This window comes from Nelumbo lutea, chromosome 2 (genome assembly GCF_056320005.1).
Source record: "Nelumbo lutea isolate HS-2025 chromosome 2, American lotus-T2T, whole genome shotgun sequence".
Lineage (NCBI taxonomy): Eukaryota > Viridiplantae > Streptophyta > Magnoliopsida > Proteales > Nelumbonaceae > Nelumbo > Nelumbo lutea.
Genome location: NC_142685.1, coordinates 101,091,629 through 101,109,544, shown reverse-complemented (window position 1 = coordinate 101,109,544; position 17,916 = coordinate 101,091,629). Strand labels below are relative to the sequence as shown.

General features: G+C 35.5%; 2 protein-coding genes across 3 annotated transcripts; one reads left to right on the top strand and one right to left on the bottom strand.

Annotated features, from left to right (window-relative positions):
* Positions 1-3,505: 3,505 nt before the first annotated feature.
* On the top strand, positions 3,506-4,848 carry LOC148872342 (protein BPS1, chloroplastic-like). The gene is made up of 2 exons (XM_088967701.1): positions 3,506-3,794; positions 3,918-4,848. The coding sequence occupies exons 1-2, from the start codon at positions 3,714-3,716 to the stop codon at positions 4,647-4,649; spliced, it is 813 nt and encodes a 270-aa protein (XP_088823827.1). The 5' UTR covers positions 3,506-3,713; the 3' UTR covers positions 4,650-4,848.
* A 685-nt stretch (positions 4,849-5,533) lies between these two features.
* LOC148872341 (agamous-like MADS-box protein AGL15) lies at positions 5,534-16,747 on the bottom strand. Of its 2 annotated transcripts, none has more exons than XM_088970576.1 (8): positions 16,299-16,747; positions 14,993-15,068; positions 13,291-13,355; positions 13,080-13,179; positions 12,900-12,941; positions 11,410-11,451; positions 11,142-11,317; positions 5,534-6,022 (listed from the first exon to the last, which is right to left on the bottom strand). In XM_088970576.1, the coding sequence occupies exons 1-8, from the start codon at positions 16,478-16,480 to the stop codon at positions 5,938-5,940; spliced, it is 768 nt and encodes a 255-aa protein (XP_088826702.1). In that variant the 5' UTR covers positions 16,481-16,747; the 3' UTR covers positions 5,534-5,937. The 2 variants fall into 2 exon arrangements, with proteins under 2 accessions (XP_088826702.1, XP_088826703.1); XM_088970577.1 differs by having other exon boundaries at positions 11,302-11,317.
* Positions 16,748-17,916: the final 1,169 nt, after the last annotated feature.

The following is a 17,916-nucleotide window of genomic DNA, read 5'->3' as shown; positions in this document are numbered from 1 at the left end:
AAAACCGGTCCATTGACACCCATAGTTTGAAGAAATCAAATTGAACCACACCTCATTCATTTTTTATCGATTAATTCTTGGAAACATAATTTCTTTTATTTGGGCTTTCCTGGCTTATTTCTGTAGTTTTTTAATATTTTCTAGGTTTTTATATAGTTTTTTATTTTTATGTTTCATATTTTCATTCGGTTTGGATCAAATTTGGCACCATCCAGTCCACTTGCATTTCAATTGGATCAGTTTGAACTTGGTTTGTATGGATTTGGACCAAATTGAGTTCAGTCCATTTGTTAATGGACCAATATTGGACTGGATTGGATTGGACCAAGTCTGGTACTTGGTCCAATTAACACCCGTTATTGTGTGTGTGCATGTATGGATTTAACTTTTATGACCTATACAAAACCCTAGGCAAGTATTCGTTTTATATAATATAGATAATTAACAGGTTATATAATTTATAGATTTCTTTTCTTAATGCCTGTCTATTAAAAATTAAAAGAAAAACTGATTATTAGAATTTATGTCTTTATAATTTGTAATTAGAATTATATGAGTTTCCTAAGAATTAAGAAAGACATGCATATTTTTAATTAGTTTATCATTTTTCAGCATTTCCTAAGTGTGCCTCGATCTGTGTAGTTCACACCTGAAATAAACTATCAAAATATGTTTTTCATATTTGTATAATCTGATACTTAGATTCAGTATTATTGATTTTATTATTTCTTCTTTGTTTTTATACTTTCAACCTTGATTTGAGACCTAATTCAATTCAACAAGCCTCATTCCAATTATATAGGCTTGCCTTCGTTAACCTAATTTTGTCATTCTACCCTATTCAATGCCATATCCATTAATGTTTTGCAAATCATTCGGGTCCGGTTTGGGACAGCCTGTATCAACCTGAACCAATTATTTATTGGAACAAAACCATAGACACAGATTAATCAGGATGATAAGGTCTAACCCAATAATATTGACATCTATCGTTATTTATTTAAATAACCAATTAAACCTTGAATTTTAATAATACGACCTTAATAAAAATAAGAGTAAAATAATAAATTATTTATATGATAATAAAGCAAGTGGTTTTAACCAAAATTGCCTTATCTATGTTTATCAAATTACCCTTTTAAACAAAAAAAAAATGTAATAAAAACAAGAAAATTAGGAAATCCTTATATATTTTTAACAAAATAATGATTTAAGTATGAATCAGTTTGAAATAAGCAACTGAGCAAGAACCAGAACTGTCCCAATTATTAATTGGGACAAAATCACAGAACTAGAACTAATGTAATCGGTTCAGTTCGGTTTAATTCGGTTGGGTAGAACTTACCTACCGACAGCCCAACTTAGTTGCTATTACTCCTTTCAGTAGGACAACTTGTGTGTGTGGGTGGGTGGGGACTGGGGAGTGATTTCTAATATAAATGTTTTTGTTTTTGGGATAAATAGACTGTAATTCATTTTAGAAATCTGAAATTACAGTTATCTCCTAGTTTATTAGTAGTTATAAACCACATCCTGCCCATGAATTTAGCATTGATCCATAGTCAGAATTCATCATACCTGTACGATAGGGTTAAGATTTGTTGGGGTGGTCTCAACGATAAAAAACCCCGTTATTTTTTCTTATTTTTAATAAATACAACAAATTAACTAAAATAACATTCTTTGACCTGTGTTTTGTGGAATAAAGTAAAAACATTTTTAATTTATCTTAGGAAAAATTGTTTTTAGAACCAATAAAAAGATGCTTTCAAAAACAAAAACATGTTTTCACTCCATAAGCAGATAAGCTGGCTGATGTGGGATAGGAGTGCGGTAAATATACCAAAATTTCTTATACACGCGCTTTTACGAGTGTTGATAAAAATTTAATTTGCCATACCAGGCCACCTTTAAATGGATTAGAATCCAAACAAAAATAAAAATTATGAAGATGAGCTCAATATCCATATTAAATTATACCCGTCCAAACTGGAGTGGTATTTGGCAAGTCTTTCCGTGTGATCTTTTGGGCTTCAGCAAGTTCGAAAGACCAAAAATCAGTCTTTTTTTATTTGGTAATCAAAAGTTGAAAAGATGAAAAAATATATGTTTGGAAAGACCCAAAAATACCAAACACTCCAAATTTCAGGAAGCTTCAAATAATACTTTCTGGTCTTTTGCGTGATGGTTTGATGGATAACCTCTAAACACATATTTAAAAGCCCGATAGACCAAGCCGCTTGTTAAACGGTCTTTATCTTTAAAGACAAGAGCCCAAAAATTCAGTATGTCTTTTGGCCACCTGGCTGCTAGAAGATCTTTCTAAAAAAACTTTCCAAATGGCATCTGAATGTTTCAAAGTATTTATTGGATTATCTATAATGGACTTGTATTGGACCAGATTTTTTTTTGTATTCGTATTGGACCGGATTGGATTGACCCAATATCCGGTCCATTGACAGCCTTCCATTTTGAGCCAATTTATATAGCCTTGGATATGGTTCAAGTGGATGGGGATTTGGATAAAATCATAGTAACAAAAAAAAATCCCAAACCATGTCCCGCATCTCACATATAATAGAATGCAAACTAGTCTGGATGTTTATTTTAGTTTTCTTTCATTTCCATAAGAAAGAAGGCTATAATTGATAAAACACTGTACACTTATCCACCTCTTATACTTCAACAGGTGGCAAGTATTAACTATGAAGTCTCCGGCCTTATACCAAAGACATTCCTATTATTTGCTTTTGCTGATTTGGCACTCGTTTTTTTATTAAAAACAAAAAAAAAAAAACAAAAAATCATCCAGTCGGCTAAAAAAGCAACCCACTTGACTGACCTGTCCTTATTATCTTTACCCTTTATTCATGAGCAAGCTTCAGCCCAAAAGTTCTTGCCACGTGGTCAAACCAATCCCCTCCCCCTTTTCTGGATACTTCCGGTTCTAATAAACAAAAGACTAGAGCTTTTGTCTTGACGCCACTATAGACGGTCCAGATTGGCCACATTGTCCTATCGATGCAGAGCTAGCTTAAATTGTCCAAGAAGCCAAATTGCTTATCAACCAAGGAACTCTACTCAAGTATGGATAAGTCTGATCAAAAGATGACCACCACCAATTGACAGCAACGTCACAATTGGCCAACCTATAGCCAAACCGCCCATCTGTCGGAGCAAAAGGCTTGGGCCCTCTCGACCCGAACCCAACAATCCGGATATCTGCTCTTCTATTACCCAATTCAAAAAGTTGTGGAATTAGTCTAGATGATCGGGTTTGTCATCCAACCCGTCTGATCAAAACCGGAACTGACACATTAAATAAGCCCACGGGGCGCATACAAGCAGTTTACCAGAACCTGAATTGGCAAGCGTTACTGAGAATCTAATCCAAACACGGCCCCAGCCCCTAACACTGCTCCGACACGTTGCGTGAGCGCAACACTAGAACGGGCCCCCAACTGAGAGCACAGGATATAAACAAGAACAGTTGAGTTGACCGCCCGCCAATCGTCCACCTATTTTCTGGTCTTCCAATGGGGCGCATAGGTTGGTTTTCCGACGACCTGGTTTTGTTCTGGTTGAAGCAACGGATGACATGACACCCACTTGCCAAAAGCCAAACTCATATAAAGGCCGCCACACTGACTGATCAGAGCATCCCAAACCATCTCAGTTAAAACTTAAAAGTCTTCCTGCTTTTTGTGTTTGTCATGGTTCTCTTGGTGCAAAGGCTAAGCCGCTCTCTCAAGCCCTCCTTCAAACTGGAGAATCACCACCACCATGGCCAGGAGGTATTCTCGGCTTCTCTACATGCTTTTGAAGATGAGATATCGAAAGGTTTGCTTCAACTCTCTTTACAGTCCAAACCCAGCTCAGAAATCCTGACCTTGCCATGGATTCGGCAATGTTTACAGCTTCTACCTACTACGAAGAAGGCGTTCGCCAAGCTTGTAGCTGACATCGACTACCCAATCAGTAGTTGGGAACTTGCTTCCGTCGAAGGGTATCTCGCTGATAGCTTAAGGTTGCTGGAACTTCTCAACTCTATTACTTCTTGTCTTTCTCATCTGGCTCAAGCTCGTATGGCGATATCTCATGCCTTGAGCCTTATGGAGGATTCACCTGCTGCTGCAATGGAACGTCTGAAAGCAATACGGTCTTTTGATTTTAACAAGAATCACAGGCATGGAGAAGAGAATGAAGATAACGGACAGGAGAGGTATTGCTCGGGAAAAGACTGGATTATCCATCAAGCTTTGGCGATGATTAAGAGCGTTGTGTTTTCTCTATGTGGGGTTGTAGCAGTCAGTCTATGTGGAGATGTTCAGGCTTGTTTGGAGATAAGAAAAGCAGCTGGTGAGTTTGGAAACTTTTCGCTGATCAGTTCAGATTTAAAAGTTTGTGAGGAGATAATAAAGAGTGGGAGCATGCTGAGGGAGGTGAGAGATGTGAACGAGGGAGTGGGTCAGCTTATTGTTGCTATAGGCAGTGGACAGAGCAGCAACGCAGAGAAAGAATTGCAAAGAAGGGTGGAGGTTCTGGGGAAGCTGTTGGAGGGTGTTGGCGAGGAAGTGGATCAGTTGTTCTCGGAGGTTTTGATGGGGAGAAATGATTTGCTCAATTCTCTTCAGCAAAGGAAACAATAGAGATGCAGCCAACTTTGTTCTTGTACATATTAATTATTTTTCTTTTTGTAAGTACCAATATGTTTTTCTGTATACATAAGAAAATTCAACACTGATAGACTTCATCAGGTGTACTCTACTAGACAATGAGTTGTAGTTTTGTCTTAAAAGATCCTCTTTTCAAAATGACTAATTCCAAATAACTTGATTGTAATCTCAATTTCATTGGAGATTGTTGGTTTGTTTGCTGATACATGATTTTTTTTTTTTTTCTTAGGATTCATGAATTTTTCAAAAATCCTTTGATCATTTGTATTCCCTGAACAGAACACAAAAACAATAATTTAAGGGAGGGAAACAACCCAAGCAAGCAATAGATGGATTCTCTAGAAGAGAATGTGTTACGAACATGCCCAATCAAACTCAATCCCTCATAATGACACTCTAGAAGAGGATGTGTATCAAACAAGGATTGAAGATGTAAAAGCAGCTGCAAGGTGTGCCAGTGCCAGAACTTAAATGTGCCAAGGGTCATTTCCTAATGTTTGGTCAAGAATATTCAGGGTCTTGGGAGGAGTAGACAGGATACAGACCTAACATGTGGCATTTTCCGGCACAGAGTAGCCTCTTTCGAACTAGAACCCCAAACTTGTCAGCACCCAGGTTTTACCATTCAATTCAAATGCCTGCTCTACAAAAAATTCTAGTTATCTGTGAGGGTTTTTCTCCTAAAAGATGATTACATTACCTCAACCAAATGTTCTGAACGTATTCATATACTGATCATTTCATGACCAACTACGAAAGGAGACCTCTTATCATAAACAACTATTACTGCAAAATAAATAACTACGATAACAAATTACTAAAATCTGGATGGAATAAGAAACATAAGACCTTGAGAATTGTATCTTGAACTCATAATGCATTTATTTGCAATAATTCTACAAAGATTGTCACGGTGCAAAAATATACACCAAGTTCAGGGAAAAACTCAAGAAGAAAGGTGAAAAGAAAGAACCATAGAGCACCTTAAATATACAAATCACAGCACAAGCAAAAAGAACCTGCATTCTGCAAATGGCCCCAGCCCATAAAGTCAAAAAGGATCAAATGACCTGAATCAATAAATATTTCATAATAATCCTACAAAAAACCAGTCTCCCTCTGCAAAAGAGATACATCACCAGCTCCATTGCAACAATGATTTAGATGTAATATAACAAGCATATTTTTGGTCTGGCTAAAAAGATGCTTTGAAGACAGGGTTTTTCATCTCATTTCAAGCAGGGGCACCTCAACGGATGTATCAGGAGGGAGCAATTTCAGTCCTCGAGTCATTGGAAATAGATGCCTCAGGTGCTTTTCTCTTGCGACAGCTATCTGATGGTAATCTGGGAGAAAATACAACCAAATGAATTCTAATAAAATAACTGCTTACTATGTGTGTCACATAACTCAACAACTCAGCCTTAATCCCAACTATTTGGGGTTGGCTACAGAAGTCCTTTTCTACCATTGTGCTCTAATCAAGAGACATGTTTTCTGATAAATTATAAGACATTAAATCATTTTCACTTTGGACCACATTTTCATTGGTCTCCCCTTGCTCTTTTAGAGCCTTCTACTTCACCAATTCACTCCTCACTGGTGCAGTAATTGGTCATCCATAAACATGACAAACTATAAAGCCATCTAAACTGATACTTGGTGACACACATATTTAATCATTATTGGTCTTTTCAAAGGCCTACTATCCAGCCACAAGAAAACTAAGCAAAAACTGTAATCAGATCTCTAATGGAAACCTTACATTCATCAAGAAACACAGAGTAGATTACAGCAAAAAATATGCATATAATCTGGCCTATAACCATGTAATTGAGAGATCTCATTAAAAAAGATTATGCTCAATGTTCCAAAATCAAGTCACCAACAAAACAAAAGAAAAAAAAAAGAAAGAAAAGTGAAATTGTTAATTAAGGCTATCAATAAAAAGTCCAAAAATCAACTAACAGCTTAGATTGGGTGACACTTAAGTTGATCCCAGCTATACCAACTAAGATCTTAATTAGTATTGAGCCCAAAAAACCAACTTTGGTCTTAATTTGAACTGATCATAACAGATTAGGTTTGGCAACCAAGTGTTCTTTTCTTTCATTTTCTTGTCAGTTAGCAAGTGGGGCAGTTGTTAATTGTCAGAGGATAACCTTAGAGAAGACTTTACCAACTAGTTTATTTGTATCATCCATTGAGAAATGATACAGCATATAGGCAGGCCATCATATCACATTACAAGCAAAATACCTATACCCGAGTTGATGTACGTAAGATTGTCAAAAGACTATTTTAACATTAGAACAGTTTAGACAACTAACTTGGGTCCCATGTTTTCAAAATATATCTGCATGAACAAGAAAAAAAAAAGTCCTAGTGCTCCCGGTCCAGAAAACACATGATTGCATACATGCATAGATCTGTTAAGTTCCAAATGGCACATCTATCTTTAATATATATAGGAAACATATTTCCAGTGAAGAATTCAATTCCTAAATTAAAGATAAAGATGCACAGAACATCAAATCTGTGTACAGATGAAAAATAATGACTAAATGTGGTTAACCTTCTGATGGTGTATTAGGGAAACGTGTAACTAGGAAAGTTAGTTTGCTCATTTGAATTATAATTACCAACTCCTCATCAGTTATAAGGAATACAAACATAAGATGCCACACATAAAACAAAATTATATTGTTGAGTAATATTTTCAAATGTTAATTTAAATATGGAAAGCTATGTAAAATAAATGTAAAGTTGCATCCATTTACCAAACTTTTAGTTACTAGAATGAGAACACGGTGAGGAAAAGGTTGCCCGTTGTAGAATGTCTACATTAGAGTTCAGCATTGAGGAAATACATGTTCTCATTGGTTACAGTGAGTTAACTAGACACTTACAAGAAGATATGATAATAAAAGCTTTCAGAACCCCTTTAAAACATAATAAACATACAACTCAAAAATTTTGTACGTTTAGCTTCACCAAGAATCTTCCTTTCTGGAAGCCCAATGACTTGCACCTCTAATTACTAATGATAAATCAAATTCATTTCCATATAACTTCTCTGTCAGATATTAAATTTGTCACACTTTGTCATATATACCCAAGTTTGAATAACAGTAACAAGGGTCTATTACAGAAATCAAGGTTTTGAGATATGATAATAGACTTCCTTGTCTTATTAATATGGGTACCAATGAACTAGGTTGGGCCAAATATATGCTTAAACATAACCAATAGTTCTCTGGTTGGGAAACATCAACCCAGACACAAATCAAACCAAAGCAGGGAAAAAATTGAAAAGGAAAAAAGAAGAAAATAATTTTATGAACCCAAACCCAAGATGTGTAATCTCACTATTGTGTCATTGGCGTAAAGCCCTGCCTTATTACAGATTCACAGAAACTTTAAGCTATAAAGGGATCAAAAATTCAGAAAAAAAAAATCAAGGAAGAAAACAATAATGTAGAAAAGATCATAAATAGATCAAGATTAAACAATAATCCAAAGAAATAGTCATGAATTTTCATAAAACAAGATTGCAAAGGCAAAATGTAAATAGAAATTTCAAAACTTGGGGTTGAACTACTTTGAAATGGAATCTGTTGAGATGAATGTAAAACAGAGGGTGAGAAGGGACAGTGAATTTTTTTTTTTTTGATAAGCAAGTGTAAAAGTATTTCATTCAATGAAAAGGAGGGTGAGCCACCCTCAAGATCTTGTACAAAAAGGTTATTTACAGATATATCTTTAACCTCCAACTATACAAAAAGTAACTACAACAAAAAATGATAGAATTCCAGCTATTAAAAAAAACTGTCCAATATGGTGTCTTTGAAAGGAGCTAAAATCTTCACCAACGCTCCAACAAACACTCTATTTTTCTGATAACACCTTCAAGGGCAGCAGCCTTATTTTCAAAAATTCGGCTGTTCCTCTCCTTCGACCCTCCAGCAGAGAGCAAGGGCAAGAAGACCCCATAAAACTTTTCATCTAGGAGAAAAACCCGCTGAGGACCAATAAGCCAATAAAGATAGAAAATAGGGGGGAATCACCCAACTTCTGGAGAACAGCTGAAGAAAATGTGCCCACACTGAATAGGTAAACGAGCAGTGAAGTAACAGATGATTCACTGACTCCTGCTCAGAGTCTTATTAACAGCACAAGCCCTCTACCAGAATGCCTCTAATTAGGAGATTATCAGTTTTTAAAGCCTTGTCCATTGATGCAGTCCAGAAAAGAAAGCCACCTTGCGTGGAGCTTTGTCTTTCCATAACCAGGCCCAAGGGACAGTGGGAAGTGAATGCAACAGCAACAGATTGTAGCAGGACTTAGATGAAAAAAGACCCGGGCTGTCCCCAATCCAGTAAAGAACTAAGATCCTCCACCTCCCAGTCATTTAAGTTCCTTTGAAAAGAGGGGAACCAAACTGGCTGAGAACCCAGTATCTAAAAACAATCTTCCACTACAGCTTCCTTTGTTAGAGGAAATAGAGAACAGACTTGGATATTCTTCACACAAGGGCCTCTAGGAGCACCACACATCCTTCCAAAATAAATGTTCAATCCCCAGCTCCAGGTTTCAGTTTGGTATTGCCAACAAAAAAGTCCATGTGTCCCATTATTCCTCTCCACAGGCTAAAACCGTATGACAATTGAGGGTCACCAGCTTCCCACTCATTGTTGGCCACACCATATTTACGTGCTATCACTTGTCACCACAAACTTTCAAGCTCTACACCAAATCTCCATAGCCACTTGCATAACAATGCGTTGTTCATACCACACAACTGTCCGGCTCCAGCTCCTCCCCTCTGTTTTGGTTCATAAACCCAATCCCAAGACACCCAGTGGATCTTCTTCTCATCATTCAGCCCATGCCACAAGAAATCCCTGTGAAGCTTCTCTAAAATTTGAGTTACCTCTGCTGGTAGACTAAAGAGAGACATAAAGTAAACAAGCAGTTTAGAAAGGGTTCTCTGGATAAGTGTGAGCTTTCCTCCCTTGGATAAATATGACTGCTTCCACCCTGCCAATTTCCTACTGAACCTCTCATCTATAAGACTCCAGATGGCTGAGGATCTATAAGGAGTCCCTAAAGGCAATCCCAGGTACTTGGTCAGCAAGGAACCACTGTGACACCCAAGAGCATTGGCCAATTAAGAAAAATAAAGGGGACTCAATTTTACCTAGGGGCTAGGGCTGTAATTGGATTGGATCCAGCTACATCTGCTTCTGATCCGATTATCAGACCTTTGGATCTGAATCCAATCCAAAATCTGATATGTCAAATTCAGATTTAATTCACATCCATATTATTGTGTTTAAAATGACAAACATAAAAAGATAATAAAAACTAATTATATTAACTTATACATGTAAAATAATGTATATAAATATAAATTATTAAACTTTATATAATTGTATATAATATAAATATATGTACAAAATTATATTATATATAAAATAATAAATTTTTATCGGACTCAGATTTTAATTGGATTGGATGGAACTAAATCTGCATCTGATCTATTAATCGGATGGAAGTTCTAACATTCAAATGCAGAATAATTGGATTTGGAGTCGAGTTGGGTATCAGACTTTTAGAGTCCATTGACAGCCCTAATTTTATCCCAAGGATGGAAATAGAGGAAAATCTAGAATACTATAATGGGGACCAATACATTCAGAAATTGCACCCAAACCCAATCAGATTATAGATGGATATGATTGCCAATGTATATCTGGCCTACAGGTTGAAACACCCAACCCATCACAGAAAACCAAGTAGATTGGAATGAAATTATTCACGAGACCAATAAAGCTTGAAGGGAACCTCTCATCTTGGCTTATCAAAAAGAAAAGAAAAAGACAAGAAAAGAAGAAAGAAAGAGAACCTCTCCTCTTGTAATAGTACAGTACCTTGAATGTGCAGTCCTACATTCTAGCCACACTTGTTCAGTGGTAAATTCCTAGGATGTGAAGCCTAGGCTTAAGCCTTTAAAATGTTGCCATTGATTAAAATTTTATCTGGGTAATGTACAAGTTTCTTATCTAGGAATACCTAAGCTCTTTTAATAGGCATCACATTTTCACTTCGCACAACTTTTTTAGAGCAATGATGATCAAATAAATGCATTAAATATTTCTATTTTATCATCTAAAAGGTAATCTTAATTTATTCCACCTTTGAGGGAGCATTAAATGTATTTTAGAAGCTCAGGGATGCAATTATATTCAACAGTGAAATGAACTAGACTGTAGTATTCAATCTAAGATTTGTATTATTTATAATTCATGGTTTAAAACTTCACCTTGTTCTTAAAGTGTGATTAGTTCCCTATTCTTAATGGCCCAAAATGCATTGCTGCAAAATTTATTCCTGAAGGATTTTATAAGATTATCCCTTGAAAAATTACTCATAGTGCATACCACATAAAGGAGTGAACAGTACCCTAAGTGCAAGGATGTGTCTGAATCTCCTTGCTTCTCAAATAGGCAATTACAACCAATGTTTGAACTTATAATATCCTGTTTTATGTGAGAATGTTTATTCTCCATGGGTTGCAATTCAAGATATGGTGGGATAGGACGTTCTGTTGATGGAAGCAAACCTCGAAGTTCCTCAACCTACAAATTTGAGGGCAGATATAGATACATTATTCAAGATAAATATCTCATAAGAAAAAATATGCCATGACTAATAATGATTTCGATATTGCCTGCTTACGCAGAGTCTCATTCTCCAGCAACGCATGTTGTTCCTGTGGAATAGAAGACAGAAAATTCATTTACTAAACAATCTAATCATAAAAGTTATACTGAAAAACATACATGATGTCCCAAAGTTATTGTAAAATCAAATAATACAACTAAATAGGCATAGGAACAAAAGACTGGTATATGTTGTACTTTTAAATAGGCTTTCCTTCTTTACTGAAGCCAGAAACTCAATTTGATAAATGAATTTAATCACACCATGGAGGACTTAATAACATAACCACTGATCCAAACCGACTTAGAATAAAAATCAGCTAAAATTACAAATAAGAGATATCAAGACTGGTATATGTTGTACTTTTAAATAGGCTTTCCTTCTTTACTGAAGCCAGAAACTCGATTTGATAAATGAATTTAATCACACCATGGAGAAGGACTTGATAACATAACCACTGATCCAAACCGACTTAGAATAAAAATCAGCTAAAAATACAAATAAGAGATATAAAAATTAACCAATGATGTTTCATATGAACAGAGAAATATGCCTACTGCCCTAAGACTAGTAATCCTGTTGCAAACTATCCAGAATCCAGAATGAGATAGAACTGGCCTTCATGTTGAAATTATGAAATTGCTGCTACTAACTTCCTTAGCTTCCTTGACCAAGACATTCCAGTACCATGTTATTAATCCTACAGCCACTGGAATAAAATCAAAATTGGCAAGCTTCTGGTGCAGTAGATACAGTAAGGTAGTAGCATAGTGAACTACAGATGCATGATGAAACTACTGAAGGTATGAAAGTCTTACCTTCATTAGTATAGAACGGTAGAAAGGAAACTACTACGACATTTAGGCCATCAATAGTCAATTTAGAAATTTGTAAATAAGTAGAACCATCAAATGATAATCCATGAAAAAATCACAAAATGATATCCTTCAAAAAGAAGCTCTCATAATGCATGAGCACCTCATATTAGTTTTCAGGATGATGATGATCATGTACCATTTGAAGAACTATGCACCTTTCTATAATTTTGTTTGTAAAGTTCTGTTAGGATAATGGACATTTACTATGCATGAAATGACAATTTCTGTTTTCTACATGTAGAGGTTGTATAGCTTCTCCCTATTTTCTTTTTCTTTGTCCTTTGCCTTCTTGTTGGCAAAACTGGTTCTTCACAACTATATGGCCTAAAGTAATAATTTGTATTCAAATTTAAATATCCTCATCCATATTATTGAGCATATGCTCCCTAAACATCACAACTATACAAAGAGTGCATTTAGCAAAAAAGGGCATTAAATACTGGACTAGCAGAAATAAGTATATATATATATATATATATATATATATATATATATAACAGTGTAAAAATGATTATTGTTTTCCATCATATAGAAGAATAATTGAAAAAACAATATTTCCTTAGGATAAACATCAGATCAACATTTTGAAATGCCAGATACAAAAAACAATTTGGTATACCTGTAATCTTGATTGTTCAAGCTGTTCCAACAGTAATTGCTCCTGAAACAGTATACCTTTTAATCAAGTTCTATAAAACCATATTTTAAGGTACTAAATAGTTTTGCATAATATATTAACACTTCTTAAAAATACAGTAAAATAACTAATGGTGATACAGATATTAAAATCTCTCAGTACCTTCCTATCCTTCACAGATAAAATCCCCTCACTTAATTGATATTCTAGATGTTGCAATTCTTTTAAGCTCAACCCAGTCAGTTCTTTACCCATCATCCGCCTACAACAAAATAATATAAAAAATGATAATACTAAGAAGATAGCATTGTATATTCCAAAAGCAAGTGACAGAATATTGCCAAATTATCATGACTTGAAAAGAAGATAATACCGATTTGCCATCCTTAGCCTTGCAATTTCATCTTTCAGAATGTTAACCTCCTTAGATTGTTGTTTCTGTTTAGGAATAAAAAGAACTGTTAGAAGGGATACATATTAATAAGAACCACAAATAAAAAGAAATTAGGAAGACAAAATAAACAATTAATAGCTAAATAAACTTTCAATCCCTTTCTCTGGCATTATTTCAGTTTCTAAATCCTAATTACATAATCTTAAATTACAACTTTCTTTTATTATTTTGCTGGGACATATACTGAATGCAGGGGCGGAGCCAGGAGGTGGTGGAGGGGAGCCATGGTCCCCCCTACGCCTTAAGAATCCCCACACCCCCATTTATATCCACATCATATCCCCCCATTATGTTTATTAACACCTTTGCACCCACCCCAATCCATATTTATTAGCTTTTGGCCCACTAACAAAAAATCCTGGCTCTGCCCCTGACAGAATGGTCATGCATTATGCCATTATTGTTTCATGTTTCACAAAGTATATGGTACAGAGTTGTGGTTCTCAATACCAGTACCAAGAAAACTATACAGCTTAGAGTGTTGCACATCCAATACTGCAGCATTGCACCCTGTAGAGAGTAATGGTTTTTTCTTGTTGCTAAGATTTCAACTATTTGTGTTATTATTCACTTCCTGCAACTTTTCATCGGTCATTATTGTAAAAAATGCATTTTTACATGGAGATCTACACAAGTTTGTTGCTCAGGGAGAGTGTCCAGACTGCAGAGATGGCATGCAGGTTAAAGTAAGGTACTTATGGCCTTAAACAGTCTCTGGTTCCTGGTTTGACAAGTTTAGTGAGGTTGTACTTGATTTTGGATCACAATGTTGTCAGTCACATTACTCTGTTTGACTTTCCTGGTTTGATAAGGATGTCACAAACATCTTTTCATGGTTCCACCAAGATGGTCTAAAAAATCTTTAACGGAGAACAAGCTTCTAGGTTATCCGTTTAAACTATTCCATTAGAACCAATCAATAGGGTGCACTTCTCTTCAATACAAGTTACAAGATCAATTCATGAGGCCAAAGCTGACGACACAAGACATAAACCCACCCTATAACTTGTTTAACCAAAATCATGCAAAGTAACATCAACATGTGTATCACTGTAAGGTTTAAAAATCAACACTCAAAATAGCTCCCAATGACCATTTCACAAAAGCTGAAAGAACCAAGAGTCCCATGTTAGAGGAGTTTGAAAAACAAACAAAAAAGAAAGTGAAATAATTTGCTTTTAGTTAGAGATCCATGTTATAATTGTATGAGAAACATGAAACCTCAAACATGGAACCGAGGACTTTGTGGAGGTGCTATAACTATTTTCGTGGTGCATAGATTAAAATCAGAAAACTTGTTATGGTTTAATAGACCTAACATAGCAAGTTCAAAAGGCCAGGGTCAATTTATTAGATTTTATAATATGCATGATTTATGATTATTTTGTTTATATTATTCCTTATACAAAAAAAACATATTAGCTAGGAGGTATTGAAGTGGGAATGATTTGATCAAAGAAGGTACTAGGAAAAAGAAAGAAAAGAATATAATGGAAACGGAAACAAAAATAAAAATCAAACGATAACCTTAAAAAGCCTATAAGGAATGTCATGTATAATGCACCAGAGAGGGAAAGCATATAATGATTTCATATGTTACAAGAACAAAATAAATCAGTACCTCAACTTCATACTCAACTATTGCTGTCTCAGAACAATCCAGGCATTTGTTGTATCTAGAAAGTGTTCGCTTCATGCTTCAGAAACAAAAAAAATAAAGACATTTGAAGATTATTAAGTTTCCGAAATACAAAAGCTAATAATGCATTTGAATACTATTTGAGATGCTTTCTTAGTGGCTCTGCACAGATTATAACACTTCATCCTATAGTGGTACTAGAAATAGGAAACTAACCTATCAAATTAATTTTGAAAGCCATGATTTCTGGCATATTTTGGCCAACTAGCCATGTGGAACAGACATGCAATCTCTTGAGAGAGAGAGAGAGAGAGAGAGAGAGAGAGGATGGACATAAAAGTGACAAGGGTGGAAACAGAAGTGAAAACAGGAATGGGAAACCATGAAGAAATAGTCAATTAAGGTGAGGCAGGGGCATAATTGAAAATAAAAAACAAAGGCTTTGAGTGGAATGCAAAAGCTTGAGACTCCACAAAAGAGGAGAGAGTGAAATGCTGCCTCTTTTATGCAAGGTAATAGCTAAACTAACATTATCTTACTTGCATAACAAAATTCAAAGCACAGGACCACAGGTGGATGAATAGCAAACCAGCAATAGGCTATATCAATAACCATGGGCACAGGGATCATAGAAAAATGAAAGAAAGGTGCACGGGGATCAAAGAAGTGCTCTTCTTTGAAATAGCAGTGCATGTTGGATATGGAAGAAATAGATTGACTATATCAATAACCATGGGCAGGGAATTCTCATGTTTATGTCTATAATTTATTTAGATACAGTGATCAAGAGGTAGGTAGGTACTTTAGATACTTTTATTCTTGAATAATGCTTCCCCAATAAAAGTACAGTCCATGAAATTCCCAAGAGGAGAACAAAGTTCTTCAAAAGCGTTATGAAAAGAAGCTCAGTACAAATTATTGTAGTAACCCCCTTGAAAACCTTTCTAGAAAGCAGAGTTTTGCTCCAACCTATCAAAAATCATGTCCTTAAAACTTTTGGGAAGGATTTTATATGAAAGGGATCTTGAAACATGTTGCAGTAATAACAAAATTCAGTGACTTAACTCTTCTAATTATGAAACCCAAAATTGAATATCTTAAAATGCATCTAATCTTTCAGAGAATGAGTCACACTGATAACTACGTAGAAGATCAGAAATAATAAATAAAACATGAAAACACCAATAAAATTTGAATGTATTTAAAAATCTCTATCGATTCAAATTACATAAACACCAACAAATTTGAAAAACAAATGTGCTCACAAAAAGAAAAAAAAAAAACATACCTAGAACTAGCAAACTCGAAGAGCTTGCCACTGCTGGAAAAGATAATGAGAGCAACCTCGGCATCGCATAAAATTGATAACTCCTGGGCCTTCTTAAGCAACCCAGCACGACGCTTAGAGAAGGTGACTTGCCTGCTAGTGGCATTCTCAATCCTCTTTATTTCAATCTTCCCTCTACCCATTTCTCCCTACAACTCGATTCTGCCCTCCTCTCATCCAACCACCAAACTACCAAACCAAAAATCAGAGCAAGAGAGAAGGAAAACCAAAACTACAAACAGCAAACTTTCTCTCCCCCCTCTCTCTCTCTTTCTCTGTTTCTAGTCATATCTGTATATAGCCATGTTTCTGAATTGTCTAAACTTCTGAGGTGACAAAGAAGGAAAATAGAAAGAGTGGCCAAATATAGAACGCAGAAGATAGAAGGGTGAGAGAGAGTATTTGCCCAGAATGACAAAATGCCTAGAAACGGTAATACTGCATGGCCATTGCCTCGAAATCTGTGTGTAAGCGTACTTTGCCACATTTAGAGAATTTACTATTACCATCTCCGAATCCATAATAAACCCATATCTCTCTGTCCTATTTATAGTAAAACTTTCACCATTATAGAGAGAGAGAGCGTTGAACTTGATGGTTGTTTGCTGTTTTTGGAGGGAAAGAGGACCCATTCGACGCAGGACGTACCAACTTTTTCCCATTTATTGGAAACTTTTAATATTTAATTATTTTAAATTGGTGTACGCTTTCGTTTTGCTTCTTTTTCATTGATTCTTTGAAAATAAAACAATAATTAAATGTCTGCTTTACGGCTTTCCTATAATAGAAATTTTGGAATTTTGGGACCGAGAGCATCTCAACTGCTAGTCGGTTCAACTTCTGGTTTTTGGGCAAATTCTGTAATTAAAGAGTCCATTATTACTTAGCACACTTTTCATGACCTCAAGCATGAAATTTTTTTGCTGGAATCGGAAGAATTTGGTGATGATCAGATGATCCGATGGGAGCGTTTACATAGAGAATCCCTCGTGTTTGTTGTTCATTGGTTGAAAATAAAAAATTATTTTGATTTATGTAAATTTTCCAAGGGCTTAGACTTTCCTACCAACAAAACACGTTCCAACACCATCATCTGACATGGATCACCAGCCAACAAAACACGTCCCAACCCCCTACCAAGTTTATCCAACACCGTTTCACCATTTGTTGGAACGTGTTTTATTGGTAGAAAATCCCAACTCTTGTACTAGATGTGTGGTGTCAGATCGTCTTGTAAGGGTGTTGGAATGCATTTGTTAGAAGGAGATCTAACCTTTTTTTCTTGGGTAAATTGTTGAAATCTCTCTTGAAATTTGGTAATTGCAATTACCTCCCCTGAATTTTTTGATATAGTTGCAAGTAGACCCCCTCTAGTAAAATCTTCTAAAAAAAGGCATGAAAATGTCTAAAATACCTATACAGTTACTTTAAAAAAATGTTTATTTTTCAAATTTTTCTTCATATGAATCACTACCCCAAGTCCTTCCAATCTTTTTTCCAAAATTGATTTGTTTTCCAAATTTGCCCTTTACATCAATCACACAAAGGTAAAGCTACAACTTTAATTCTCTTTGCTTCT

Coding starts and splice junctions, on each gene's coding strand:
- LOC148872342 (XM_088967701.1), top strand. CDS start 3,714: ATGGTTCTCTTGGTGCAAAGGCTAAGCCGCTCTCTCAAGCCCTCCTTC. Junction 3,795..3,917: donor ACCACCACCATGGCCAGGAG/GTATTCTCGGCT, acceptor CAATGTTTACAG/CTTCTACCTACTACGAAGAA.
- LOC148872341 (XM_088970576.1), bottom strand. CDS start 16,480: ATGGGTAGAGGGAAGATTGAAATAAAGAGGATTGAGAATGCCACTAGC. Junction 11,452..12,899: donor TTGAACAATCAAGATTACAG/GTATACCAAATT, acceptor TCTATTCCACAG/GAACAACATGCGTTGCTGGA. Junction 11,318..11,409: donor ATGAGACTCTGCGTAAGCAG/GCAATATCGAAA, acceptor TCAAATTTGTAG/GTTGAGGAACTTCGAGGTTT.